The sequence below is a fragment of the Tauraco erythrolophus genome, chromosome Z, assembly GCF_009769465.1.
Source record: "Tauraco erythrolophus isolate bTauEry1 chromosome Z, bTauEry1.pri, whole genome shotgun sequence".
In the NCBI taxonomy this organism is placed as follows: Eukaryota; Metazoa; Chordata; class Aves; order Musophagiformes; family Musophagidae; genus Tauraco; species Tauraco erythrolophus.
The window spans coordinates 33,527,949-33,552,319 of record NC_141496.1 but is presented as its reverse complement, the minus strand read 5'-3'; the positions used below and the strand labels follow the sequence as shown (position 1 = coordinate 33,552,319).

At 42.2% G+C, this 24,371-nt stretch overlaps 1 protein-coding gene across 1 annotated transcript in view; it reads left to right on the top strand.

Annotated features, from left to right (window-relative positions):
- The window catches only part of ZCCHC7 (zinc finger CCHC-type containing 7), a 119,581-nt gene that overhangs the window by 64,570 nt on the left and 30,640 nt on the right, over positions 1-24,371 (top strand). The window contains exons 3-5 of the mRNA XM_086628971.1: positions 14,980-15,023; positions 16,239-16,364; positions 19,375-19,545. Of these exons, the coding sequence (XP_086485097.1) occupies positions 14,980-15,023; positions 16,239-16,364; positions 19,375-19,545 (341 nt within the window). The remainder of the gene's footprint in view (positions 1-14,979; positions 15,024-16,238; positions 16,365-19,374; positions 19,546-24,371) is intronic.

The window sequence follows — 24,371 nt, the reverse complement described above, 5'->3', positions numbered from 1 at the left end:
TTTGCCATTCACGTGTCCTCACAGTCAGTCATCGTGACAGCAGAGTCCTCTGCGATGTAACGCGGGGGTGTCACAGCGCTGACGTCTGTGCGTCGCCAGTCGTGCGGGGAGTCCTCACGCAAGTCAGTGCGCAACTCAAAATCAGGGGAGTTTACGTGGAAGTTCCATGCGCGGTTCATGAAATAATTGGAGATTAGACTAAAAAAATAGCCATTTTTGATGTTTCAGGACCTCTGTACATTTTTAGCAGTGCAAATATTGTCTCTGGTTAAGCAACTGGTATTTCCACTTGTTTGTTTGTTTACTGTTGCAGGTCAGCCAGTAAACATATAAACAATATTGCAGTCTAAGCATTCCCTTTGAAATCAGTAGCAGTGGTGACATCTGTTGCAGACTTCTCGGGCCCTCTTTTCTCTACACTGCTTGGTTTCGTGTGTGGTGGCAGAGGTGGTGGCATGGGTAAAAAAATAGGTGGAAGAACTGTGTGTCATTTTTATCATGGCATTGTAAGATGGCAAGGGAAAGGGAGGTTTTGCAGGATCTTATAATGGCGAGCAGTCTTGGAAGTCAAAGCATAATCTTCATTATAATGAAACATAGAAATAATGAAGGCTGAAGGCAGATAGGTAATTCAAAGAGCATGTCATCAGAGACAATGGCAAAAAAGGAAACGAGTGTTTTTACAACTCCTGAGATATGTTCTTTTCAAGTGACCAGTTAATTTATCATTCTTTATATTTCCAAGAGAGGGATGCTGGTTGTGCGTTCCCTTCTCAGATTAACACTAAGTAGTTGGCCCACACATTTTCTTAGATTTTGAATGTTGCTGGTGAGTGATGTAATCTGTCTTGTTTAAATGGTTTGTTTACTTGGGTGCAATTATGTTGAGTAGCTTTACTCTACTGTTTGTTTACTTGGGTGCAATTATGTCGAATAACTTTACGCTTCTGTTAAAAAAAAATTAATCATACAATCACATTTTTCCTACTGCATCATCAAGCTATTGATCTCATATGAACAGGAATAAACTAAAGCAAATGTACAAATAACCCATTTCAAATACACTGTCTTCACATTTTCTTGAAAATTATTATATGGTTTCCAAACTTGTGCAGTAGATGTGCAATGTATGATGTCTGAGTTGAATCATACTGGATCTTCTGAGTCACTAACTTACGATAAAAGGAGGGGCAAGCTCTAGCCTCCCAGCATTTCTTTATTGCTAATATGTCAATGACTTGAAATAAAATTATTTCAGGTTGTTCTTAGCAGAGGTCCTAACTGCCATGCAGAAGTGGTAACATTTTAGGAGATTCGTGGCTCTGGTCTTGCCCTCATTTTAGGTCATGAGTATATGGGAAGAAAATTCTAAGTCTGTTTTTTAGCTGATGATACAGATTTGAGTGGGTTTTTTCTAAACCACATGCACTCAGCATCAAAGCCAAACCTTGTGACAATTGGGGGCCATCAGAACTGGGCGCCTGTGTAACACGGCTGTAGGGCCAGGTGGCATGTTCCTTGTGCGCTGGCGTATGTTGCACACTCGTGCCACTGCATTTCCATCAGTGGTGTGCTGAGACGCAGTTCCCCGCCATGGCAGTCAGTGCTGACCGCAGTCCCTGCCACAGGCAGTTGTTCCAGCAAAAACGCCTTCTGCAGCCATAGTTCGTTTTAGGCTTGGGTGGAGACATCTGGGGCTTGATCCAGAACCAAAACCAGCAGTGCTGTCAGCAAACCCCTGCGGTGGTGAGGGCTTTTGGTGGTATCATGTCTGATAAATCCACACCAAATGAAACCTACCTGGTGTGGATGTTATTCCACTGTGAAGATATGACAAATAAGACAGGACTTGTCTTTGGAGAGCCTCTGCAAACATCAGAACAGCCACAGGAGCAGTGCCCCATGCATGCTGGTCCTGTCCACGCTCGATGACCAAAGACGTCTCTGTCTTCTCCTCTAAAGTCTACTTGGTCTTTCTGAAGCTGTGTGCTAAATGCCACCATCTCCATTCATGAGTGTCTCTTGTAACGTTTGCCTTGTGTTTCCACTTCCCAGCTCCTCAGGACTGTTGGAAACGGGGTTGGTCTTCGCGAGATCTGTGGTGGCTGCACTTACTGGTGCAAAGTCTGTGCCCTGGTGAAGGGTTGAGAGCGTCCGACGTGACGTTTTATTGCTTTTCTTGTCTCCTTCCTCTGTGCTTACAGCTTAGTGAAAGACGGTGGGAGTTAGAGAGAGTGTCTGTATTATTTGTTTTTAAAGGAGTGACGAGCTACCACACTGCTCAGGAAATTTGGTTGGTTGCACATTTTAAATGAGGCATTGATAATTTTTTTCAGTGATAGGGCCAGTTGTTTTTTTTGAGTGTTGCTAGGTAGAAGCAGAATCCGCTTTGCAGCCAGCCCTTTAATCATCGATTCAGACGTCCCTTGCTCTTCTCCAGATGAAGGGGGAAAACCTGAATCAAAGATTTCAGAAATGATTGCCCTGACTTGCAATATGGAAAGTACATTCAATAAGTTTTCACAGTAACATCATAACTCTACTGCAGTGACCAGTGTAAGGGACTTTCACTTGAGGTACTTCGGCTAAACTGATTAAATTATTCAGTCTTTATCAGAAAAGAATGACTTAAATCACAACCTCAAATATATTTCACCTTTCTTGGATTAATACAAATGTTTCAGTCCCACACTTGAAATTATTGAGCTGAATTAAATAACTGCGTATTCGAAAGAATATTGCTGTTTAAAATCAACATTGAAAAAGAAAATACTTTAACCCAACAAAACATTATAAATTATATTAAAAATTATAAATATTATAAATAGGAAGTGCATAACCATTTCCTACAAGTACAGCAAAAAGTTGAGAGTTGCAGTACTTTAAATTCAGGTAGGAAGAGTTTGTGTATAGTACACCTTCTGGTTCTATTAAATGTCAGGAAAAAGTGCTATTAATTGTCTTAGAGTGCTGTTTTCAAAATAATTACAAGCATCTTAACTATTCAGTACTGCTGTTGTCTGATTCATTTTCAGCAAAGGCTTGTTAAGCAGAATTTAAGTGCTTAAAATCAAACATAGACTTGTGAGCTCTACTTGTCCCTGTGTGGCTGTTTTATATCTTGAGCACATCAACGCAGGCTGTGACAACACTTGAGCAGCACCCACCAGAGTTAATATGGTGCTTAACCATTCGGGCACTTCTTGCTTGATCTCGTGTTTATTCACCCTCGGTTATTTATCTGAATGGACAACTTGCGTTTTTTTCAACAATTTTTTTATAGAATAAGACTTTTAGATTTGAGTACAGATTGGTTGCAGCACAGTTATTACAGCAGTAACCACATCCAGCACAAAATATATTTATACTTAATTTCTCCCTAGGTAGAAAGGAGAGCACTGGATGCATTATCTGTGCCTAGAAGCGCTGTCGTTCTAGTTGAGTGCTGGTTGGTTGTCGAAACTTGGTTAGCAGTGCGTTCAGGGCGTCGGTGTTGCTATTGTCTAATGGCAGTTCAGTGAAATGGAGCTGACTTTTCTTCCGACTCCTGTTACACATCCACGCTGTTACCAGCGACGCGTAAGTTCAAAATCAGAGGCCTTCATTTTTGGTGTCAATGTTTTGGAGTAAATCCCAGTAAAATGCTTTAACTGGTTGGTCCTCAGGATCTTAAACAAATTCGGCATCTACCTTTCAGGCTCCAGTGATCCTGGGCTGGTCTAACACACGGTGTTTTACCTTCCCGGCTGAAAAATGCAGAGCAGCTCTCCCGTTGGTACTGGGCAGCTGCTGAGCGTGTGAAGAAGCAGCGCATTGCCTGGATAACAGCCCGGCAAGCGGAGCCAGGCCGGCCAGTCCCAGCAGCTCTCCCAAGCCCTGCCAAAACCATAGATCCAAGGGCCTGTAGGTCAGAGTGCAATCGTTCTGTGCATCATTTGCGCTATGGGACTTGAGGGTGCTGATGGCATCATTTCTAACGTGCTTCCCTTGCTTGCTGTGTGGCCATCCTTTGGGAGGGGTGCAGTTATCAATGACCTCAAGTGTTTGAAAAACTCGTCTTGTTAGAGAACTGAAATTTAGTAGATCTAGAAGAACGTTGTCATTCATTACAAAAACGTAATTAAGATAAGCATTGGTTTCGGTAAAAGTGAGAAGGTTTTTCCTATTGCTGTAGTAGCTTTTTAAGGCGGAGAAAGAAAAAAAAAAAAAAAAGACAAACCAAAACAAAAAACCCCCAAACCACAGAAACAAATACTCAAATTGTAAATAAATACCTCTTTAGTATTGTATGAGGCACTTTTGACCCAGCCCTTTAAGTGTCAATTGCTTTTACGCTGCATCCTCCATAGTGAAAGGACTCCAGCTTTTCTTCTGAAATAATGAAAGGTAGTGTGTGCACTAAATATACATGATCTTTTATATGTGAAATCTGAGGATCTGGAAGAAACTCAGCTTGAGGACTTCCACTTTTTTTACCCATGACAGGCTTTTGTAGAGAAAATTGACTTCACTCTGTTTCATTGGTAAGCCTTTGGCCGCTAGTAAAAGCCATGTTCTAATGCAGTCGTCTCCAAACATTTTTGATCATGCACCACTATCAGTAAAAACTTTTTGAGCGCACCCTCCCAACATATATGTTTGTTTCTTTTTTTATATGTATGTAGTACTGTACTCATATATTAAGTACATTGTAAACCATACACAAAATAGAAAGTAAAAAAGGATGAGAAAAAGATTAAATAAACACTATATTAAAATATATTATTTATTAACAGTACAAAAAAATATTTCCTTCCCTTGCTGCAGTGGAATACCTCCCAGATGCCCTGGGGTGCCCACACCCCGCTGTCGAGACCACCGCGCTAGTGTGCACAGGAAACAGAGATAAAATCAGGGGCCTCAAATTGTTTTTTCTCTCTGCACCACTGAAACATTTTTAAATAAGCAAAAATTGGATTCTCTCACTGAGAACTGTTTTTTCCTGATTATTAATAGAGTCCACCTTTCCTTTTCCCCACTTTCTCCTTTCTCTGGAAAGAGGAGGAAAGAGTGTGACATCTTTTCTGCTGTGGTCCTTGTTGTAATGACAAAACTGTTATAGCCAGTGAGAATTAGTAGTTCTTTAGCAAACCCACTTCATTTTCCATCACCTTACAATTGAGCTTCTTACTATGAAAATTACATGTTTCTGGAAAACTCTGCGTTTTCCATTGCAAGCAGAAGAATGATGCTGAGAAGTCATCCATCCCAGTTGTTTTCTGTTCCCAAGAAAAGGATATCTTTGTCATGTGGATTGATATATGCCAAAAAGGAAGGATTTTGGAAATGGAAAAGGTAAAGCACATTTCGATCTCTGCCCCACAGAGCCCATGGTAAGACGATTCTCAAGGAGTGTGAATCTCAAGGCCTCCACAGCATGTTAATGCTGTTCGGCGCTTTCACGTTTGATGCGTCTACAGAGCCTCACGGTGTATTGAGAGCAGTGCATCATCTTTGCCAGTACAAACTGCAATCTTCCATGGCAGTGGCTCTCAGAAGAGCCGTTGCACAATCTTGATGCTCACAGACCATGAAGAAGGTGTTGAGAAGACCCTTTGGCCGCTTCCTGTGGTGAGAGATGTTTGTGGTGCTGCCTTCAGATATGGACTAAAGAATCTGCCTGCGTTGTAGTAGGATCATAAAAGCTCAGGAAGACCAAAATTGCATGGGTTTTCTTCTCATAAAATAACTACATGGTGTTACATGTCCTGAGCTGTATCAGTGCTTTGTTACCACTTCCTGTGACGACTGCTGTGTTACTGGATCACTTCTCACGTCTTCATTTCCCAGCGAGCGCAAATTAGAAGACTATTTAACGTAGGGAGGCATTGCAGTGCCCAGGATACTATTTGTATTCCTCACGTGTGGCAGATGAGGAGGTTTCCTTGGATAGACCTTTTGATATATGGGAAATCCATGGAGTGACATTAATTTCTGTTCCTGAATTGTAGAAGAATTCCTTTAAGTATGAATATTTTTCAGGAGCCTCCTGCCTGTGTTTCCAGTTCTATCTTTGCTATAGTCCTCAGGAAGATCGAACAAATGGACTCAGATATATACAACAGGGTTTCACCTGTTCCAGGTCTCCATAGTAACTTTAGTTCAAACTTCAGTTCTGCTCTAAAGAGTATTGCGATCTCCTGCATCCTGGTTTTGATCAGGCTTTTTGGGACACCTTTCATCTGGAGGTAACGACGGTGTGAACTTGCTGTTCTAGTGTCATTTTAGACTGCCCATGTCAGCGCTGTTCTAACTTTGAAACCTGTAAACCTTGTTGGTAGTGTTACACCTTAGTACAAGGCCGTTCGCATTTCCAGTTGTATCTTTAGAAGTGTTCAGTGTTTTCCTCCTTCATATCTGTGAAACTACCACATGATGTATCATATTTCAAAACTCGAGAAGCTATAGCCACAGTCCAAGTTTGGTTGTGTTTACAACATATAAATTGTTTCTCTTAAGGACAGCAGAAGTGCCAAAGCAGAATCAAGCCATGATGTCTAGTTGTATATTTTGTTCTCTAGAGATAGGTTGGTCCCTCCAGAGCACATTTGAATGCTCCCAGGAAAAGGACATGAAAGCGCTGAGAACTGCCACCTTTGGAGCTGTTCTAGCATGACCACCCTGGCTCTGCGTCATCCCAGACACCCCATGGACACTTCCCATGTTCCAAGAGCTGTTCTTCTCCCACATCACCATTAGGGAGCCTGGTCTGACCTTGAGATTGGGAAGGAATTGTCAGAACTGGGATGATTTAGCTTGTCTTTGCCCAAGGGCTTGGTTATCAGCAGGAAAGAAAATTGAACTGAAATTCTAGCCTGTACCCAAAGACTGGCAGTTAGCCTGTGTTGAAGTGTGATTTCTTTTTTTCTTTTCTGGGTTAAAGATTTTTGGAATTTCGTGGCACAAGTAGAAGCAAATGAGAGCCGTGATTAAGCTTTACAAATTTCAGATATTCATCTACATCAGTATTCGTCAAACTCAGGAATTTAGTTCCATATTTCATCCTAATGGCAGCATCAAGAGAGCCATACTGTTTTTTCTAGGATACAGCTTATGGTTGGTCGTTTTAGGTTTGTGATTCAGTTGAAGCATTAATGAATCCTTTCCAAGGAACTTTAAATCTGGATTCCTCTCCATTGTGGGGAGAAGCGTAATGTTGTTGGCATGTCTCTTACACAGTGACTTTGCCAGATCAGACACTACAAGCCTCAGTAGAACAAGGCTCCGTGGATTTTGTTCTTTCTTTTATATTTATGTCTCCTTCATTTTGTATTGCTGGAAAAATGTGCATTATGTTGCCAAAATAGATTCCCAAGACGCAACTGTAGATTTTCTATTAAATGGTACTTGGGAAGTGAAGCAACAGTACTCTTCAGGCTCTGGTCTTAGTCATTAATTGAGTACCATCTTAGCTGACTGTGTGAAGGAATCTGTAGAAGCCACTACAACACAGCATATGCGTTGGTTAGGCTTCTGGACTCTGATAGTTAATATTGATAACTATAATAGATACCGTCCTTTGAGGGCTGATGAAGAGAAGAAGATTCTGCGTCGTTGTACAGCTGCCAAAGCCTCTGGCTTCCCTTACGACCTTCTTTGGTGAAATGTTCTATTGCCACTGACAAAATCGGCTGTGCAATAACAATCACTTAAATACAGAAATAGTCTTAGTGATGTTGAAGTCGCTACTACAGAATCAATTCTTGGCATCCTATTGATCCCGTAAGAAATCTCAGAATATCACTTCCACTGGAGCTAAATCCGCGCAGACCTTCCAGCCTTCCGTGCCAGGACCTTGACCGTACTGCCCAAGCTCTGCCAGCAGTCGGTCCTACACGGACTGCTCACGGGGGGGAAGGTTTACAGCAACATTCAGTTTTATACTGGAGTGAGTACTACAGACGTGTTGTCAGATGAATGACACTAGAAAATGAAAATTATGATTCCTATTTTGAAATTATAATTTTATCTCAAACATTTCTGATGAATAACTTACAAGAGTCTAACGCCATTTTTGGCAGTAATCTATCCTGAAACTTCGCTTTATTTTATGGCTGTACTTTTGATTTATCTCTATGGATTTTTTCACATGTAATTCTTAGTTAGCGTTTATTATTTTTCTCTTCACCAAGGATGGCTGGCTGGAATCTAAAAGGTATTTAAGACGACTTAATCAAATAGCTAAAAAGGCTTTCTCTTCAGAGTAACCTATTATTCGTTTTTCAGTCATATAGCAAATAGTCAAAAAGTGAATCCTTGATGCACCCGATGAGAACAATAGATTGGTGTTCAGTATTTCCTTCCCTAAATTAGAAATCACAGTATAGACAATGGAATTTCTAAATCATATATTATACCTTATTCTCTGGTGGGAATAAAATGTTCATGTTTGCCTCCTTTTCTCTGTTTAACTTTGACTGCTGTGAACACTAGGAAGAATAACCCTGCAGCTTTTCTTTCTTTTTTTCTTTTTCTTTTTTTTAATCTATTCATTTTATACTTTTCAGACAGATTTTTCCCCGGGGTGAAACAAAGGTTAACTGAAATTTCCTCTGTTGTGTACCTGAACGAATCAGCAGTTTGAGAAGGAAATCCCATTGATGGGCAAAGAGAGTGACAGGCTCTATTTAAAGAATTCCCCCGACTGTGTGGTAGACCAACCATGCCATGAATTTAACTGTTCCTGTGGTCCCCATACTTGTACCCACCAAAAAGAGAGAAAAACCTACTTTGTTCTGCAAATGTTGCGCTAAGCTTTGAAAATCATGAGCCGCTGAGTTTTGTGAATTAACATTACTAGCAGTGGTCAAGACTAAAGGAAGCGGTGTTTATAGCATGAGACAGAAAACAGAAAATTATGCGTACTTACATAATAGAAAAGACACACTATATATTTGTGGTTTAACATGTGCCTGTGCATTTTAGCAGTTTGATAGTATACGTATTCCTCAAGAATGTGATTTACAGACTTATGTTATCTTCTGGTTCATTCGCTGCCCGTTTTTATTGCCACTCAGTGGGTGAAACATCTTATCCGTACATAGCCATAAAAATATATGTGTGGAGGTAGATGCGGAAGGGCGTATGCTTGGGAGAAGGTCCAGGATTTATCATTAGAGAAGTTGCGTAGCTGTGAGAGATACGTGGCTGCAGTGCAACACTTGGGTGTGTGACGTTCGATGAAAAGAGGCAGTATGCGGTAATACCTGCGTGATTTTTGTATTTCTTAATATCTGCTTTAAATATCAAAAGTGTGCATCTCTGCCTGGGTGAATACTCTTAAATCTCGTGTATTAAACTTCACGACCTGCGAGTCTCCTTGCAGACCGCAGCCCTGGCCCTGCAGCGGGCCCCAGCCCAACACGCTGCCTCGGGATTATAAGGACCATGTCGCAACCCCCAACCGTCAGACTTTGCTTCTCTGGCAATGACAGTTAAGCCTTCTCCCATGGGTAACAGCTGCTTAAGTTGGCTTAAAGTTACTTGAAAAGTAACTTAAGCAGGACTGTTCAGAGGTGTGTTTTTGGTTTGTTTTTTTTTCCTTTTTCAGCTCTGATAGGCTTTTGGTCAGTGCTGCCTTTGCTTCAATCAATTGCTTACATTTTAGCTCGTTTCAAAATGGGTTGATTTCTGTTGTTTGTTCACTGTCGTCTTTTCGATTTTGTGATGCATTTCAAAAACATCGTGCTGGATCAGATAAAGGCTGCTAAAAATAAGGTATTGCACGTATTTTCTCACTGACAAAAATGTCCGTATTACTACACCCGTACATATGTCAGATATCAAGGGGAGAGGTGGGAGAGTCTTTTCTTGCCGTGAGAAAATTTCTCAAATTGCTCTTCTGTCAGTGATTACAGCAACTGATTTCTTTGTGGGAGTTTATGGATCTCTTTTGAGTTGCGTTAAAGAGATATTGACACGTAATACATTATAACAGCACGTGTCTTGTTTTTAAGTGAATCACCTTTTTCTCTTCAAAGCAAAGCTGAGAAATCCCTAGGAGCATCTAAAAAAAATGCTGCAGTTGACTCTGTTCCTTCTGCGCAAGGGTTAATTCGAGAAGCTGGGTGACGCAGAGGGCTTCACCCGCTGTGGCTGCTGCACACCTCCTTGCCCTGGTACCCTGCAAGGAGTTCTCCATGGTGGGACAGAGCAGGAACTTCGAGAAACCACAGGTCCGTGGTGTGCATCCATGGCCGGTCTCCCGGGACGGTGCCCTGAGACCTGCCGGTGGCATGCAGAGCTGCGCAGACCCGCTGTACCTCCCTTGCACAGTGGGGGTTTGGAGCCCCATGCACCTGAGCTGCACTGGGTCCAAGCGCAGCTTGAGTAGGAACTTCAGGCAGCATGTGGAGGACCAGCTCCCTTTTCAGTTCACAGTCAGTCTTCGGTGGCTGTAGAGCAGACATCATTTACTTCAAAAACTTCTGGAGACATACGTGTGTGCGTATACATATATATATATATACACACACACCCCCATGTGTATGTTGGAACTTGGAATACATCTTCCTAGAGGAGAAAGACGTGTCATGCATCCTAGTGCATAGAAACCTGTATGCCCGTGCTTGGCAAAATCAGATGTAGGGTGGGAATTTTGATTTGTGTTTTGGGACGCTGCTTGGTTGTTACCACATCGTACTCTGGTTCCCTGTCTTGGAAGAAGGGCTACCTGAACACAGAAAATACGAAACTCGTTAGAGCAAATAATGTTCCAATAAGACTTGGGTCACTTTGATTTGAACATAAACAGGAATTTTCAGACATATGTAAAAGGTTGCAATGTGAAATTCTTGCAGACCTAGATCATCTTTAGGGGTTTAAGGCTTATCATTTTAAAATGTTATTGATTACTCCAGTAGTAGCCAGAAGCTGTGTCCTGACATGCTAAATATTGTTCAGAAATGTGTCTGAAGCAGTCCTCGCCGCAGAGGTCTTACAGTAGAATGTAATTAGGGATCTCTATTCTGTAATGTGCTATATTAATTAGCAGTCAAAATCCAATTCTTAAAGCCCAGCTTTGAAACGTATTTGCCCTTCAGGCCACATGTCGTACCGTCACAGCTTGAAGCAACCTGTTTCAGTGAATCGATCATAAAATAAACTAAATAAAATACATGTCTGCATCTATATTCCAACTGGAAGGGCAGGGAGACCACCTACTTTCCCCTTCTAGAAAATTTAGTGGTTTATTTCCGAAGGTGAATGTCCAGGCTCTGTGGTTTCCCTGTGCTGTTAAATGAGGTGATAAAATACACCTTTGCAGGGCAGGAGAACAGGAATGTGTTTTCTCCCAGCTCCGACGGGCGGAATAACTGTGACTTTTGATGGGGTCAGAACCTGTGCCAGGCTCTGCCCTGCCGTGCTGGGGTAGGGCAGCCGCTCTGCCGCCGGCGTGTCGGTGGTGCAGCAGATAAGGAAATCTTCTCAACAGTTTATTGTTTATTTTAAGTCAGGTTTTTGTTCTGTGGAAATGGATTGTTCCTCCGGGCAATTCCAGGTTTTGAGTGCTGGTCCTTGTTCTCTCTCCTCCCCTCCTCTCCCTTTCTGAAATGAAAGAGGGACGGCTTGAATGCACATTGAACAGTGGTCCTAAATCTGGCTTCACCCTGAGCGCTGCTCGGAAATTTACATTTTCATGCTGGTGGAGGAATACATGTGAATCTCAATGATCTTTCAAAATTTTTCTTTAAATAAAAGCAAAGCAGTTGCTTACCATTCATCCTGTTGCACAGGAGCACCAGGAGCACAGGACAGCCAAAGTGTGACATTTTATCAAAGAACCTTGCACAGAGCTTCCATTTTCACCTAAACAGTGTACATTTTGCATCCTCTCTGTCATTTTTTTCCTGGCCTCTTCTTTCCCTTCTCTTCTTCCTTGTTCTGCAATTTGACAAAACCTCAAACTGTAAATACAAGAAGTTTATATGGCAAAGTCAGTTGAATTTTTTTAGTTAAGTGTAGAAATCAATACAATCTTAAAAATGACATTTCTTTTACCAAATGAATATGAGAAAGAATAAAAGCACAAATTTGTTGAAGATGTTCTGGGAGGATGTTATTAATACTTTGTGAAAACTCGCGGGACCCTTTAGGTCACGTAGGTTTTATGTGAGCGACTTCTCCACAGAAAAAGAGGAAAGTCTTGACAGAGATTATCTGAATAGGTTTTTAGCTGCTGCTTTCTGAGGAGTTAAAAATGAAGTAGTCATAGCCTTGTTCCTTAAGGCAGAAATTCACCCTCCGTGCCTGTGTGTCTGTCTGAAAAGAGAATGGAATGCTTTAACTGGCTTGGCCTTGGAAAACACCCGGTGGCAAGTGTCGTTGTACAGCCTCCACTAAATACGGAGACTGTCGGTGATTAGCATCCATGGCTTATGTCTCTGCTTTGAGCAAAATCACCTCTCGGTCCCAGGAGGGGTCTGAGGCTGCTGGTTGGGGATGTGGGGTGGGAGAGCATCATCCGGAGCTGGTGAGGGGTCCCGTCTGCCTGTCCACCCCGAGGCTGCGAGCCCTGTCACCACCGCGTCCCCGGGGAAGAGCTGCTCCAAATTTGCAGTCCCAGCTCTGCCACCTGCGTGACTCTGCGTGTTAAGGAGTGGAAACAAAGATTTTGGGTGCCACAGAGCAGAGGCAGTGTGGCACAAAGGCATCCTTGGCATGCCGATGGGTGTTGCTGCTGGAGAAGCAGTCAGGCAAAATGCTGTCATAGAGAAGAACCGTTGCCAGTTTTCCTGTGTCTCTCTCAAGCAAGATTTCAAGTTGGTTGGAGAAACATTAATTCTTCTCATGTATTTCAGACTGTGAAGAATTTATTGTCAGTAAAAACAAAGCCTTATGCAATCTGTTGTGAATTATACTTAACTTTTACGTCACCAAATGGATTTAATAGAGAGAAGTGGTGGTGTAATATTTCATTCGGCATTAAAGCTCTCTTATTTATTTTCTAATTTGAGCATTTTTAGTTTCTAGCATTAGGAATATTTGAATCATCGTGTCATGGTTTTCCCCTGTGAAGGAGGGGATTTTGACAGTGAAGAAGAGAAACTTAGTTGGTCTGTCCTCAGGAAGGACATGCCTAATGATTAACAGGAGTTAATTTGCTGGTAATTTTAATCTGTCAACTGTTCTGCACGTGCATTTCTGTGAAACATGGCACTCACAGTACTGATTGCCAGGGCAGAGTTTTGAATTAAAAATATCTTTTTCTTTATGAATTAATTTCCTAACAGGCTTCCAAGTAGTAAATAACGCACTCAAATATGTCAGCGTGTTTCTTTACTTCTAATGGCTAGATACCAAAGGGCCTGATCTTCCCTTGGGCATACCCATGACTTGACTTGCTTCCACTGAGGAATGCTGACGTGATGCTGTTCCTCCCATCCTCTCTGCTGGGACCCAAGTGCAGTCCAGGGCTGCAGGCATTGTACCACCTCTGATTCTGGGGGTGGCTTCTTATTCTGAGTGATGCTTGGGTGAAGCATCCATTGGATACTTGCATTTGAGCTCCAGCTGAGCCCGTTGCTGTGCGTACCGTGATGTAGGTAGGACACATCACGCAAATTGCTTTACAGATAGGCCAGTTAATTCATTATTAACGTCTCTGTGATGGTCATTAGCATTGTTGGCGTTAGTGAGTGTTGAAAATAGAAATATTTCAGAGAGTGCCATTGAGATTAGAGCAGGAAGTATTAGCCCTAATTTTTGGATGAAGAACAGCAGCAAGCAAGTATTGTGCTCTACAGCACCCACTGTATGTTTGAATGACATACCTTGTATCCAGATACTGCATCACACACTTCAGCTGAAATTATTGACTTTTTCCGTAAATGAAAGGTTGGACATGACATTATATAGATGGTATAATTTTAATTTCTAGTCATCTGCCTTTTACTGGAAATGAATAGTACAATCGAAATCAGTTGGATAATTTTTACTTTTTTTTTTACTGTTTGTAAATCTTGATGTTGTTATGATTTGTGTTAATAACACATGTAGATGCTTCAGATTTGGATTGTGGGAACAGAATTAAACACTTTTCATTAAAAGGTCTGCAAACACACAGGATTGATTTACAGACAAGTCGTAACGGTTACTGTAAAAGTATAGGTAAGGTGAACACCTCTGCTGACATGAATCCTCCCTTAATGATGAAAAAGATGCTGTGGTGGTACAGCTGTCTTTGCACAGTGGGAGAAGTAAACAGTGTTGACATGCAGAATTTTTAAACAGCTGTAACTGCATCCCTATTCTATTAGCTTATTGCCTTTTATTGCCTTTTTGATTTTTTTCTTCTGCCAGTCCAGAGGCTGTGTGTGAGAAGGTTATGGTGTGACAGTTGGTAATTTAGTGTGTCGTCCTGATTTATTGACATTACCAAACCCTGTTTTGAAATAGAGTTACTTAGCTTACAGTCGTAGTTGCTGTGGTTATGCATAAAATCATTTTGGCGTGCAGCAGTCAGAAGGCAGTGCTGAAGACACAGATCTTGTGAATTCACAAGGAGGAAAAGTCTATTTTATGCTGTGTGTTAACTTCTTGTTCCATGTGCTCCCACTCTGGCAACTTCAGGACTTGAGCTGGGCGTCCCCATGAGTGCAGGCAGAGATAATTCAGATGGCTGGAATTGGAAGCTTTGGAGTCCCCATCTCTGAAAAAGTTAAATCCTTGCCTGAATTTATACCCTGGGGGGCAGGACAAGAGGGTGGTGTCAAATAAAATTCACGCGATCGTTGGACATGTGCTGATTTTAAGGTGAATCAGGTCTGGTGCCAAGAGGGTTGATAGCTTTCCTTTAACGAAGATAGAACTAGTTTCTCCGCTTCGGTACATTTGGAATCTATTATCAGTTTCAGTAAGTGCAGTAATCATAATGATCAATATATTATAGAAAAATATTCATATAAATTAAATATAATTAATTTTGTTTCTGTTTTTCAGGAGAAGTCGATGTGGACTGGTCCATCTGTAATAAAGACTTAGAGGTAACACAACCAAATTGTTCCATCGTTCTTTGGTTTTATGTTTATTAACAAGCACAGCGAGATAGATGGGATTGAAAAACCCATCCGTAATTTTTTTGTGGAATCCTTAGCGGTGTCCTCCCAGAGGCAGGTGAAGCCTGAGCTCTCGTACGGTAGGAAGAGGTTCACTTGTTGGGGCAGGCATCGAGCAGAGTGGGAAGAGGATGCCGGGAATGGGAGCGCCTCTGCAGACTCTGCAAGGAGGAACTCAGCTCTTCCTTCTCAGTCTCTTCAGAGGCTAGTAATTGTTTTGTGGCAGCTAAATCCCATTCCCACAGCCGGCACGGTGAGTCATCTGGTTTTGGTTAGCCTTTCTGCACCGCCAGCAGTTGGACTTGGCTCGGGAGCTGGTACCGTTAGGCTGTAGCCTGGAGTTCTTCTGCACGGTGCTGTAGCATCCAGGAAGAATAGGTTTCAGCTGTAAGGTCCAACTCCTGATTCTCTCTTTTCAAGGTTCAGTAAAGCTGACATAATCAGATGACATTAACAAACTCTTTCCCTTAAAAGAAATGGTATTTTTGTACTTCTCCCATTCACTTTGCAAAATTATATTTCAGTTTTTTAAAATTGTGGTGTTTACTGAGCAATAACACTTGAAGATGAGACTTTCAATTCTGTCTGCCTATGCAGAAAGTATGTGTGAGGTCACTGGGAGAGAGAGAGTTGTTTCCAGCTTCTCTTTTTTTCTTCTTTTTCCTTTTTAAATCTTTCTTTACAATTGCAAATTGCAGATTTAGTCTAGACTTGTATAGCATTGTACTTTGTCCAAGAAGTTTCCCTTAATGTGTGCAGGGGAACATGTAACTTGCATTTCCAATTAATGTTAGTGATATTTGTATTCTGGGAAAATTCAAGTTTTTCATGAAATAGCATAGTGAGTAAAAGTGTCCTGACTAATCAGGGGAAAGCAAAATTTCATAACTTCAATTTTAAACAGCAAAAAAGCATGTCCCGAAGTGGAAGTTTGAGCAAGACAATACTTCTCTTCTAGACAGTGCAAGTTTCTCTATAAAAAAATTACCCGGTTCAAACCTGGATGTGTAAACTGTACTTGTAAAAAGTTAGACTTCTAACTGAACACTCCTAGCCGTGACCTTTATAAATTTCCAGTTCTAGTGAACATTAAACCGCAGAATCTCAAATGATAGACACGTTTTTCTCTTCTTGTCTCCTCAGGCACAGATCTCCAACTATGCAAGTGTGAGGCATACCAGTATGCGGTACTACACAGCCGATAAAAATGTTACCTGTAGAAATTGTAGTAGACCAGGTCATCTGTCCAAGAACTGTCCTACTCCAAAGGTAGGTTGCTCCAGGTTGAGGGATAGCTCGTACAAGATCAGTTTACTTCATAAAATCAGCTGTCTGTTTTGTGGAGGTCATTGCTTTTATTGTTTTTATAAAGGAAAAAATCCATTAGTATAAACTGAGCAAAAAGAGAGTCGAGTACGATCTAGAAACATTTTTTTTTATATTGTAAAACCAATTTTAAGGTGTAAAATGTTTTTCAAATATATTTTCAACGAGGAGAACCTAAAGAATCCAAAAATCACCCTTAATAAATAAACAAAAGCAGATATCTATATAATGAACCATCATATGAATAATGTTATATAGACAAGATGAGGTTAGAAATTACTTTAAGCAGATCGGATGATAGATGCCAGATATTCAGAAAGTTTGTCCAGGGGTCAGAGGTTTAAAAATCAGTCACTATACTGTGAAGAAGTAGGGGCAGTTGCCTGAGAGTCTGGATTTACTGGTCCCCGCAACAGAGCCTACAAAACCCTCAGTCCCCCAAGGCTGTTGACCACACTGAGACTCTGAGTAACTACATCCCACCCAGCTGAAACATCACCTCTGTGCCTGGCAAGGTCATGGAGCAGATTCTCCTGGGAACCATGCTAAGGCACATGGAGAGCAAGGAGGTGGTGGGTGACAGCCAACATGGCTTCACCAAAGGCAGATCGTGCCTGACCAACTTGGTGGCCTTTTACGATGGGGTGACAGCATCGGTGGACAAGGGTTGACCAACGGATGTCATCTACCTGGACTTGTGCAAAGATTTTGACACTGTCCCGCACGACATTCTTCTCTCTAAACTAGAGAGGCATGGGTTTGATGGATGGACCACTCGGTGGATAAGGAATTGGCTCAATGGCTGCACTCAGAGAGTAGTGGTCAACGGCTCGATGTCCAAGTGGAGACCGGTCACGAGTGGCGTCCCTCAGGGGTCCATGTTGGGCCCGGCCCTCTTCAACATATTTGTTGGTGACGTGGACAGTGGCATGGAGTGCACCCTCAGCAAGTTTGCCGATGACACCAAGCTGTGTGGTGCCGTCGACACGCTGGAAGGGAGGGATGCCATCCAGAGGGACCTTGACAGGCTGGAGAGGTGGGCCTGTACCAACCTCATGAAGTTTAACCAGGCCAAGTGCAAGGTCCTACATCTGGGTCATGGCAATCCCAGGCACAAATACAGACTGGGCGGAGAATGGATCGAGAGCAGCCCTGAGGAGAAGGACTTGGGAGTACTGGTGGACGAGAAGCTCAATATGAGCCGGCAATGTGCTCTTGCGGCCCAGAAGGCCAACCACGTCCTGGGCTGCATCAAGAGGAGTGTGGCCAGCAGGTCGAGGGAGGTGATTCTCCCCCTCTACTCTGCCCTCGTGAGACCTCACTTGGAGTATTGCGTCCAGTTCTGGAGTCCCCAACATAAGAAGGACATGGACCAGTTGGAGAGGGTCCAGAGGAGGGCCACGAAGATGATAAGAGGGCTGGAGCACCTTTCCTATGAGGACAGGCTGAAAGAGTTGGGGCTGTTCAGCCTGGAGAAGAGGAGGCTCCGGGGTGACCTTATAGCGGTCTTCCAGTACCTCAAGGGGGCCTACAGGAAAGATGGGGAGAGGCTGTTCAGGAGGGCCTGTTGTGATAGGACAAGGGGTAATGGTTTTAAAATAGAGGGAGGTAGATTCAGGTTGGATATTAGGAAAAAATTTTTTACCATGAGAGTTGTAGAACACTGGAACAGGTTGCCCAGAGAGGTGGTGGATGCTCCATCCCTGGAGACGTTCAAGGCCCGGTTGGATGAGGCCCTGAGCAACCGGATCTAGTTGGAGATATCCCTGTTCCTTGCAGGGGGGTTGGACTAGATGGCCTTTGAAGGTCCCTTCCAGCCCTAACCATTCTATGATTCTATGATTCTATGATCAGCCCGTGGGGTGAAGATACACTCACTCACTGGGAAAACTGACTTTAAAGAGGTACAGCGATGGCCCCAGAATAATGTTCAGCTTTTCATATTCGTTGGTCCATGTGCTTATTTGTGAGTCACAAGGTATGTAGCCAAGTGGCTGTGGCGGGCTGACTGGCTGGCGGCTGAGCCCCCCACCGAGCCACTCGCTGACGCACACCCTGGTGGGGGGGAGAGAATTTGGAGGTCAAAAGCAAGAAAAACTCATGGGTCGCGATAAAGACAGTTTGCTAAGAGAAAAGAAAAAAAACAGTGATGCAGAAGCCATCACTCACCACATCAGACTGATGCCCAGCCCGTCCCCGAGCAAGAGCTGCAGTGGAAAAGCTCTCTCCCCCCAGCTCCGTTACTGAGCGCGATGCCACGTGCTGCAGGTACCCCTTCAGTCAGCTGGGGTCAGCCATCCGGCTCTGTCCCCACCAGCCTCTGGCCCACCCCAGCCTGCCTGCTGGGAGTCCGACTGGGAACAAGAGGAAGCCCTGAGCAGTGGCCAGACCTCCGTGTGTCATCTCAAACACAGCCCCACAGGGCTGCTGTGAAGAAAATTAACCCTCTCTCAACCAGAGCCAGTGCAGTGGTCTATGGCACAGACCATACTTACAAACCAGTGCAGTATGTTGTGTTACGTACTGTACATCACGTTCCTGTGATACAGTTCTGTTTTTCAGCTTTTAAGAAATGTAATAAAAAAACTAGTGTTCATACAGGGTGCCCAGCACTCCTGCTCTGAGTGGAATATACTTTCCAGTTTAATTAATATTTTTTCTGTATTCACTGAGCATGTAAGATCAGCACTGGTCATTCAACAAGTGCTTCTGATGCAAGGTCCAAATCAACAAAGTACAGGGGGTCTGTGGAGTTACAACTTCAAGTTTTACTCTATTCATGGCCTTCCTTCACTTTGATTCCGTGATGAAACGTAGCATCTCTGCAGTTGCTAGTAACCAGTAGACCATTTATTTGGTTTCTTCTTCATTTCCTCTTTTGATTTGTTTTTTCTTTTCTTTTATCTTTTGAAACATTCTCACTTAACACAATTCTCTTTTTATTTCTCTGTAGAAAGTCCCCCCCTGTTGCCTGTGTGCAGGAAGGGGTCATCTGCAAAACAGTTGCCCAGCACGTTTTTGTCTGAACTGCTGTTTGCCTGGCCACTGTTTCAGGGAATGCCTGGAGAGAGCCTATTGGAATAAACACTGCAATCGCTGCGATATGAAGGGGCATTACGCTGATGTGAGTATAACCCATAGCACAGAGCTCAGTCGTTATTTGGTTTGTGTCTGTCAAAGACTGAATTTACAACAGCCACAGTGTTTTCATATTTTATTGAATTTTATATAGTGCATATTTGCATAACCATATGAAAATATTGTAGTTAGTTGTTACCTAACAGCATCACAGTTTTTGTGAAGTATGGTTCAAGGAAAACAAACTGGAGCGGTGTAAACACTCAGTATTTAGTTTAGTTTTGTTCAGTTTATTTAGAGTGGTGAAAAATGTCCTCATTTCTGTTGAATGGAAGGTGTCAGGAGGTTGAAATGAGGAGACATGATATGCTGCAAACGTGCCAGCGAGCGGTAAAGAATAGCTCTGATGCTTCAAGAGTTCCAGATCCATGGGTCACGTATTCATCAATTAAAATACTATTAGAAGTTTAAACTAATGTCTAAATGAGTTTAGGAGGCATTTATAACTGTGCTGTATTTTACGTTGCAAAAGTACTCTATGAGCAAGATGCAAATGGTACACTTTGAATTCTTATGCAAGTATTAGTGAATAAAAATTTTATCTGATGTTAGCTTATAAGGAAGCAGGTCTACAACCATATTCACGTGCCTTAGCTGTTTCTGCCTGCTTTTCAGTAGTGTCCTCCATTGTTTATAAGCATGCAAGAAGAGAGATAATGATAAAATTAATTGTCTTGTGACTTCTGTATCTCTGTGGGCAGGCCCATCACATATATACTCTAAGAGAATTTGTAAAGTAGTGGAACAGTTGCAAAGTTGCGTACTCTGCTATTAAGAGAGAAGTACTGATAGAAACATTTGATGTCTAGAACCTGCTGAAGTTTTGTCTTAATTCCATGAGAACCACACTCATGTTTCCCGTCTTCATTACTGTCATTCAAAAAACAACTTTTTCCACTGACGCCAGCCCACACGGGGGACACTCTGCCCCTGTTGCCAGTCGCTCCAGTTCCTTGTTCATACTACATTACGCTGCCTCTATGTCACAAGTACTGGAGAGAAAAAAGTACTCAGTGCAAATAATCCCCGTACTGCATCCGACAAAACGGTGTTTCGGAGGCGTTGGCAGCCTTGCACCTGTAGTCACAATGCAAGTGGTTCTGTCAGCTGGGAATCTGGAAGCGCTCCTTTCATCTTCTAAAAGATTCAGTGTTCAGTTTGTTTCACACCAGACGCTTGGCTGCTTGTTCCAGGTTGAGCAGCACAACAGGAGAAAGATTTCTGCTTGTTTTGCAGGGAGATGCAGGCCCCATAAAACACGTGTGTTCTGCTCTTAGATTTGAGCATTCAGAGTTGTCTTGGATAAATGAGTGAATAACTTTGGCATAAAACCAGGTAACGGAACGTTAAAAATGTTCAAGTACTGTAAGGGTGTTGAGATACATTAAAGGTCGCCCAGATAGAGTGTATTGTCTACACTGAAGACTGGGTGGGCAGTAAGACCATGCGACTTCATGTGGCTGAGACTTTTTTTCAAAACTTTTGTCATTGAAACAGTACCATTATGAAAACACACTCTTTAGTGCCTGAACCCCTTCCTTTAAAATATTTCTTCAATTCTTCTGAATGCATTTTCAAACTAGTGGAAACTGTTTGGCTCTTGACTGTCTGCCCAAAGCTGTTATTACTGCTAGTGAAAGTGAACAGGTATCAGAAAGACGGAGAGACGCTTTTTACCAGGGCCGGTAGCAACAGGGAAGGGGCAACAGTTTTAAACTAGAAGAGGGTAGATTTATATTAGATATAAAGAAGAGATGTTTTACAATGAGGGCGGTGAGGCACTGGAACTGGTTGCCCAAAGAAGTTGTGGCTGCCCCATCCCTGGAAGTGTTCAAGGCCAGGTTGGATGAGGCTTCGAGCAACCTGGTGTAGTGGAGGGTGTCCCTGCCCACGGCAGGAGGTTGGAACTAGGTGATCTTTAAGGTCCCTTCCAACTCAAACCATTCTGTGATTTTATGATACTGCACAGTAGGTTCAGTCAGTTCTATGCTAACTGCCAGGAATCCTGAATGTGAGGAATGTCTTGTCATGTACCATCACTGCACGCTCTGAAAGAAATCTAAAGATTTTGAACAGGAGCATTTAAAATTATTACAAACATTATGTAGCCTAAGTAAAAGCTTGTATCAATATTTCAAAATACATATTTATATATATTAACAGCAGGTTTTTTTTGTAACAGCTCAGAGAATTCACAAACCAGCAACTTTTATTTGATTTTTGAAGTATGGTGTACCTCGAAGCTAGACACTACTGTTTTTTAAATTTTTGCTTCCTGGATGAATAATTTTGTCTCAGATTTCAATACCGGATGAACTATTTTGGCAGGAATGTTCCACCTCTGAAGGAGAACCTTATACAAAAGCATTCTTTAATATAATTAAGAAAGTGTTGAATGCTGTAGCATCAGAAGTTTGGTAGACTGATAAACAAGCAAAATTTTCAAGGTTAATAACTATATTTAACTTTAAAGATCTGTGGGATTACAACCAGGCAGAAGTATATTGCAAAGAAAGACATTATCGCTTTATGAGACGAAGTGGTACTGGAAAATTACACTTGGAAATATCTTTTATTTAGGGGCTTGTGTGTGTGTGGTGTGTGTAAAAAGCCCTTTCCAGATAGTCTTTAAATGTATGTACTTCTCATATAGAAGATATGAGGCAGATAGTGCTGAATTGAATTTTTAAAATATAGACTAGATGAAGGTAATGAGTTTGCAGTAGGACACTAATTCACATGAGTAGGAGGCTCAGGTATGACTGTAACAGGAAGATTTGTCCTCATATTTCATAAACACAGGTAGAAGACTTGCTGTGTCCTTTCTTTAACTTCTCTGTGGCCTTTCAGTAGCAACTGCGGTTATGCTGTAAGGACTGAAGAGGAAGATAGTAGTTTGAAGGCCTTTGAGTTTGATATGATCTACTAAAATAAATCACGGATTAAAATTAAAGTGCAATCAAATATATTTATTATCTTTTTTTAACCTTGTGTGATATTATTATGGCTTTACATGTCCCAGAAATTCAGTCCTATACATAGCAATTAACCTCTGCTAAGGTGAGCAGCGTATTTCTGCACCCCGTTTCTGGTAAGCAGTTAGATAGAACTGTAATCTTACGTGTCTTTTCTTTGCATCTCTTGTCACCTTTTAGATTTTACACAGTTTATGAAGCCGGTTCTCACAAAGTAGTTTTCTTTTCTGTAAAGAATTACGAGTCCTCTATCATCCCAAAATTTAAAGCCTACGTAAGTTGTGTAGATTATCAGGAACATCACAGCATGCATTTTCTCTGCTCTTTCAGGTCCACCTTAAATCAGGAAGGTTTGTCTTTGAAACTTCCAGGCAGTTCTCTTGCGCCTCTGCATGACAGGCATGAGGCTACCTGTGCAGTGAATGCCAAACTGTAAGAGCAGGGTCTCATCTGCCCCGTCCTTGCAAAGAAAGATGGTATGGCAGGACCGCGGACTGCCAAAGGAAGTTTGTGAGACTACACAGCAGGGTCAGAGGGGATGCGAAAAGCAAGAAGATGTCCTTTGAAAACCTGATGTCTGTGTGCAAATGAAGAAAACAGAAAAGATCATAAACTCTGGCAGATTAAATGTGAAAGTGCAGAATTGAGGCTAAAAAAAGGTTTAAGGGGTGCTTTGCAAAGGAATCAAAACCAGCAGACAATCTTTCTTCACATCAGAGCAAGAAGCCTGTAAGGCCAACAGATGATCAAGACACAACAGAAATGCTCAGCCAAGATAAGGCTGTTGCTAACAACCTAAAAATATTTTTTTCACATTCAGTGTTCATAGTGGAAGAAACCAGGGACATTCCCACACCAAAATCTTACTTTGTGGAGGTAATCATCAGAGAATCTCTCTGAAATTGAAGAGAACATTAGGACAGTGAAAATAGCCAGATTAGTGATGGCAGTGAGCAACCTTTTGCTTTGTGCCTGATTGGTAACTGAGTGGCAAATGCAATGACAGTTTTTAAAATAGGTCCCAGGGAGAGCTGGGCAACCAGGCCTGCCAGCCTGATGCGTTACACCACACCAGTTACTAGAAACTGCAATAGCAGCGGCGTATCGGAATGGATGTATAAATGTGATATATATGGGAGGATTCGAGATTGCTTTTGTAAAGGAAATCACGATTCTCAGAAATCTCTGGAGTTCTTCAAAGGAGAAGGTCAACAAGCATGTGTGTAAACATGATCCAGTTGACATAGTCTACAATTTCCAAAAGGCCTTTGACAAAGTTCCTGACCAAAAGCTTTTAAGGAAACTAAACAGGCATGGAATAAGAGGATAAAGGTAGGATGTGCTAGTGTGGCATGGAAAAGGCTGAACAATAGGGTGACAAGATTTGCTGAGAAGGCTGAATTATTTAGAGTGTCAGTGCTGTGAGCTAACTGTGAAAAACTGCCCAAGGACTGTAAGAAATGGAGGGAGAGCACAATAAAATGGCGGATGAACTCGAGTGGCAATAAGTGTAAAGTAACATGCCTGGGGAGAGATAATCCTGTCTTTTCTTATGGCATGATGGGCTCTGAGCATTACTATTCAGGACTCAAATTTTAGAGCTATATATGATCCCCCAAAAAATCCATTCAGTGTTCGCAAGCTGTGAAAAAAAGCTGCTGAAACGTGAGGAATCACCAGGGAAGCAATGGACACCTCAGTGCAACTTTGGTCCCTCTTTTCTGCATCCTTCAACACAGCTACAACCCTTCAGCCTAGAAGAGAGATGACAGAGGGAAGGATCTGTAAAGAGTGTCAAAATCCTCCGTGATGGGAAACAGTGGTTAGGGACCGATTG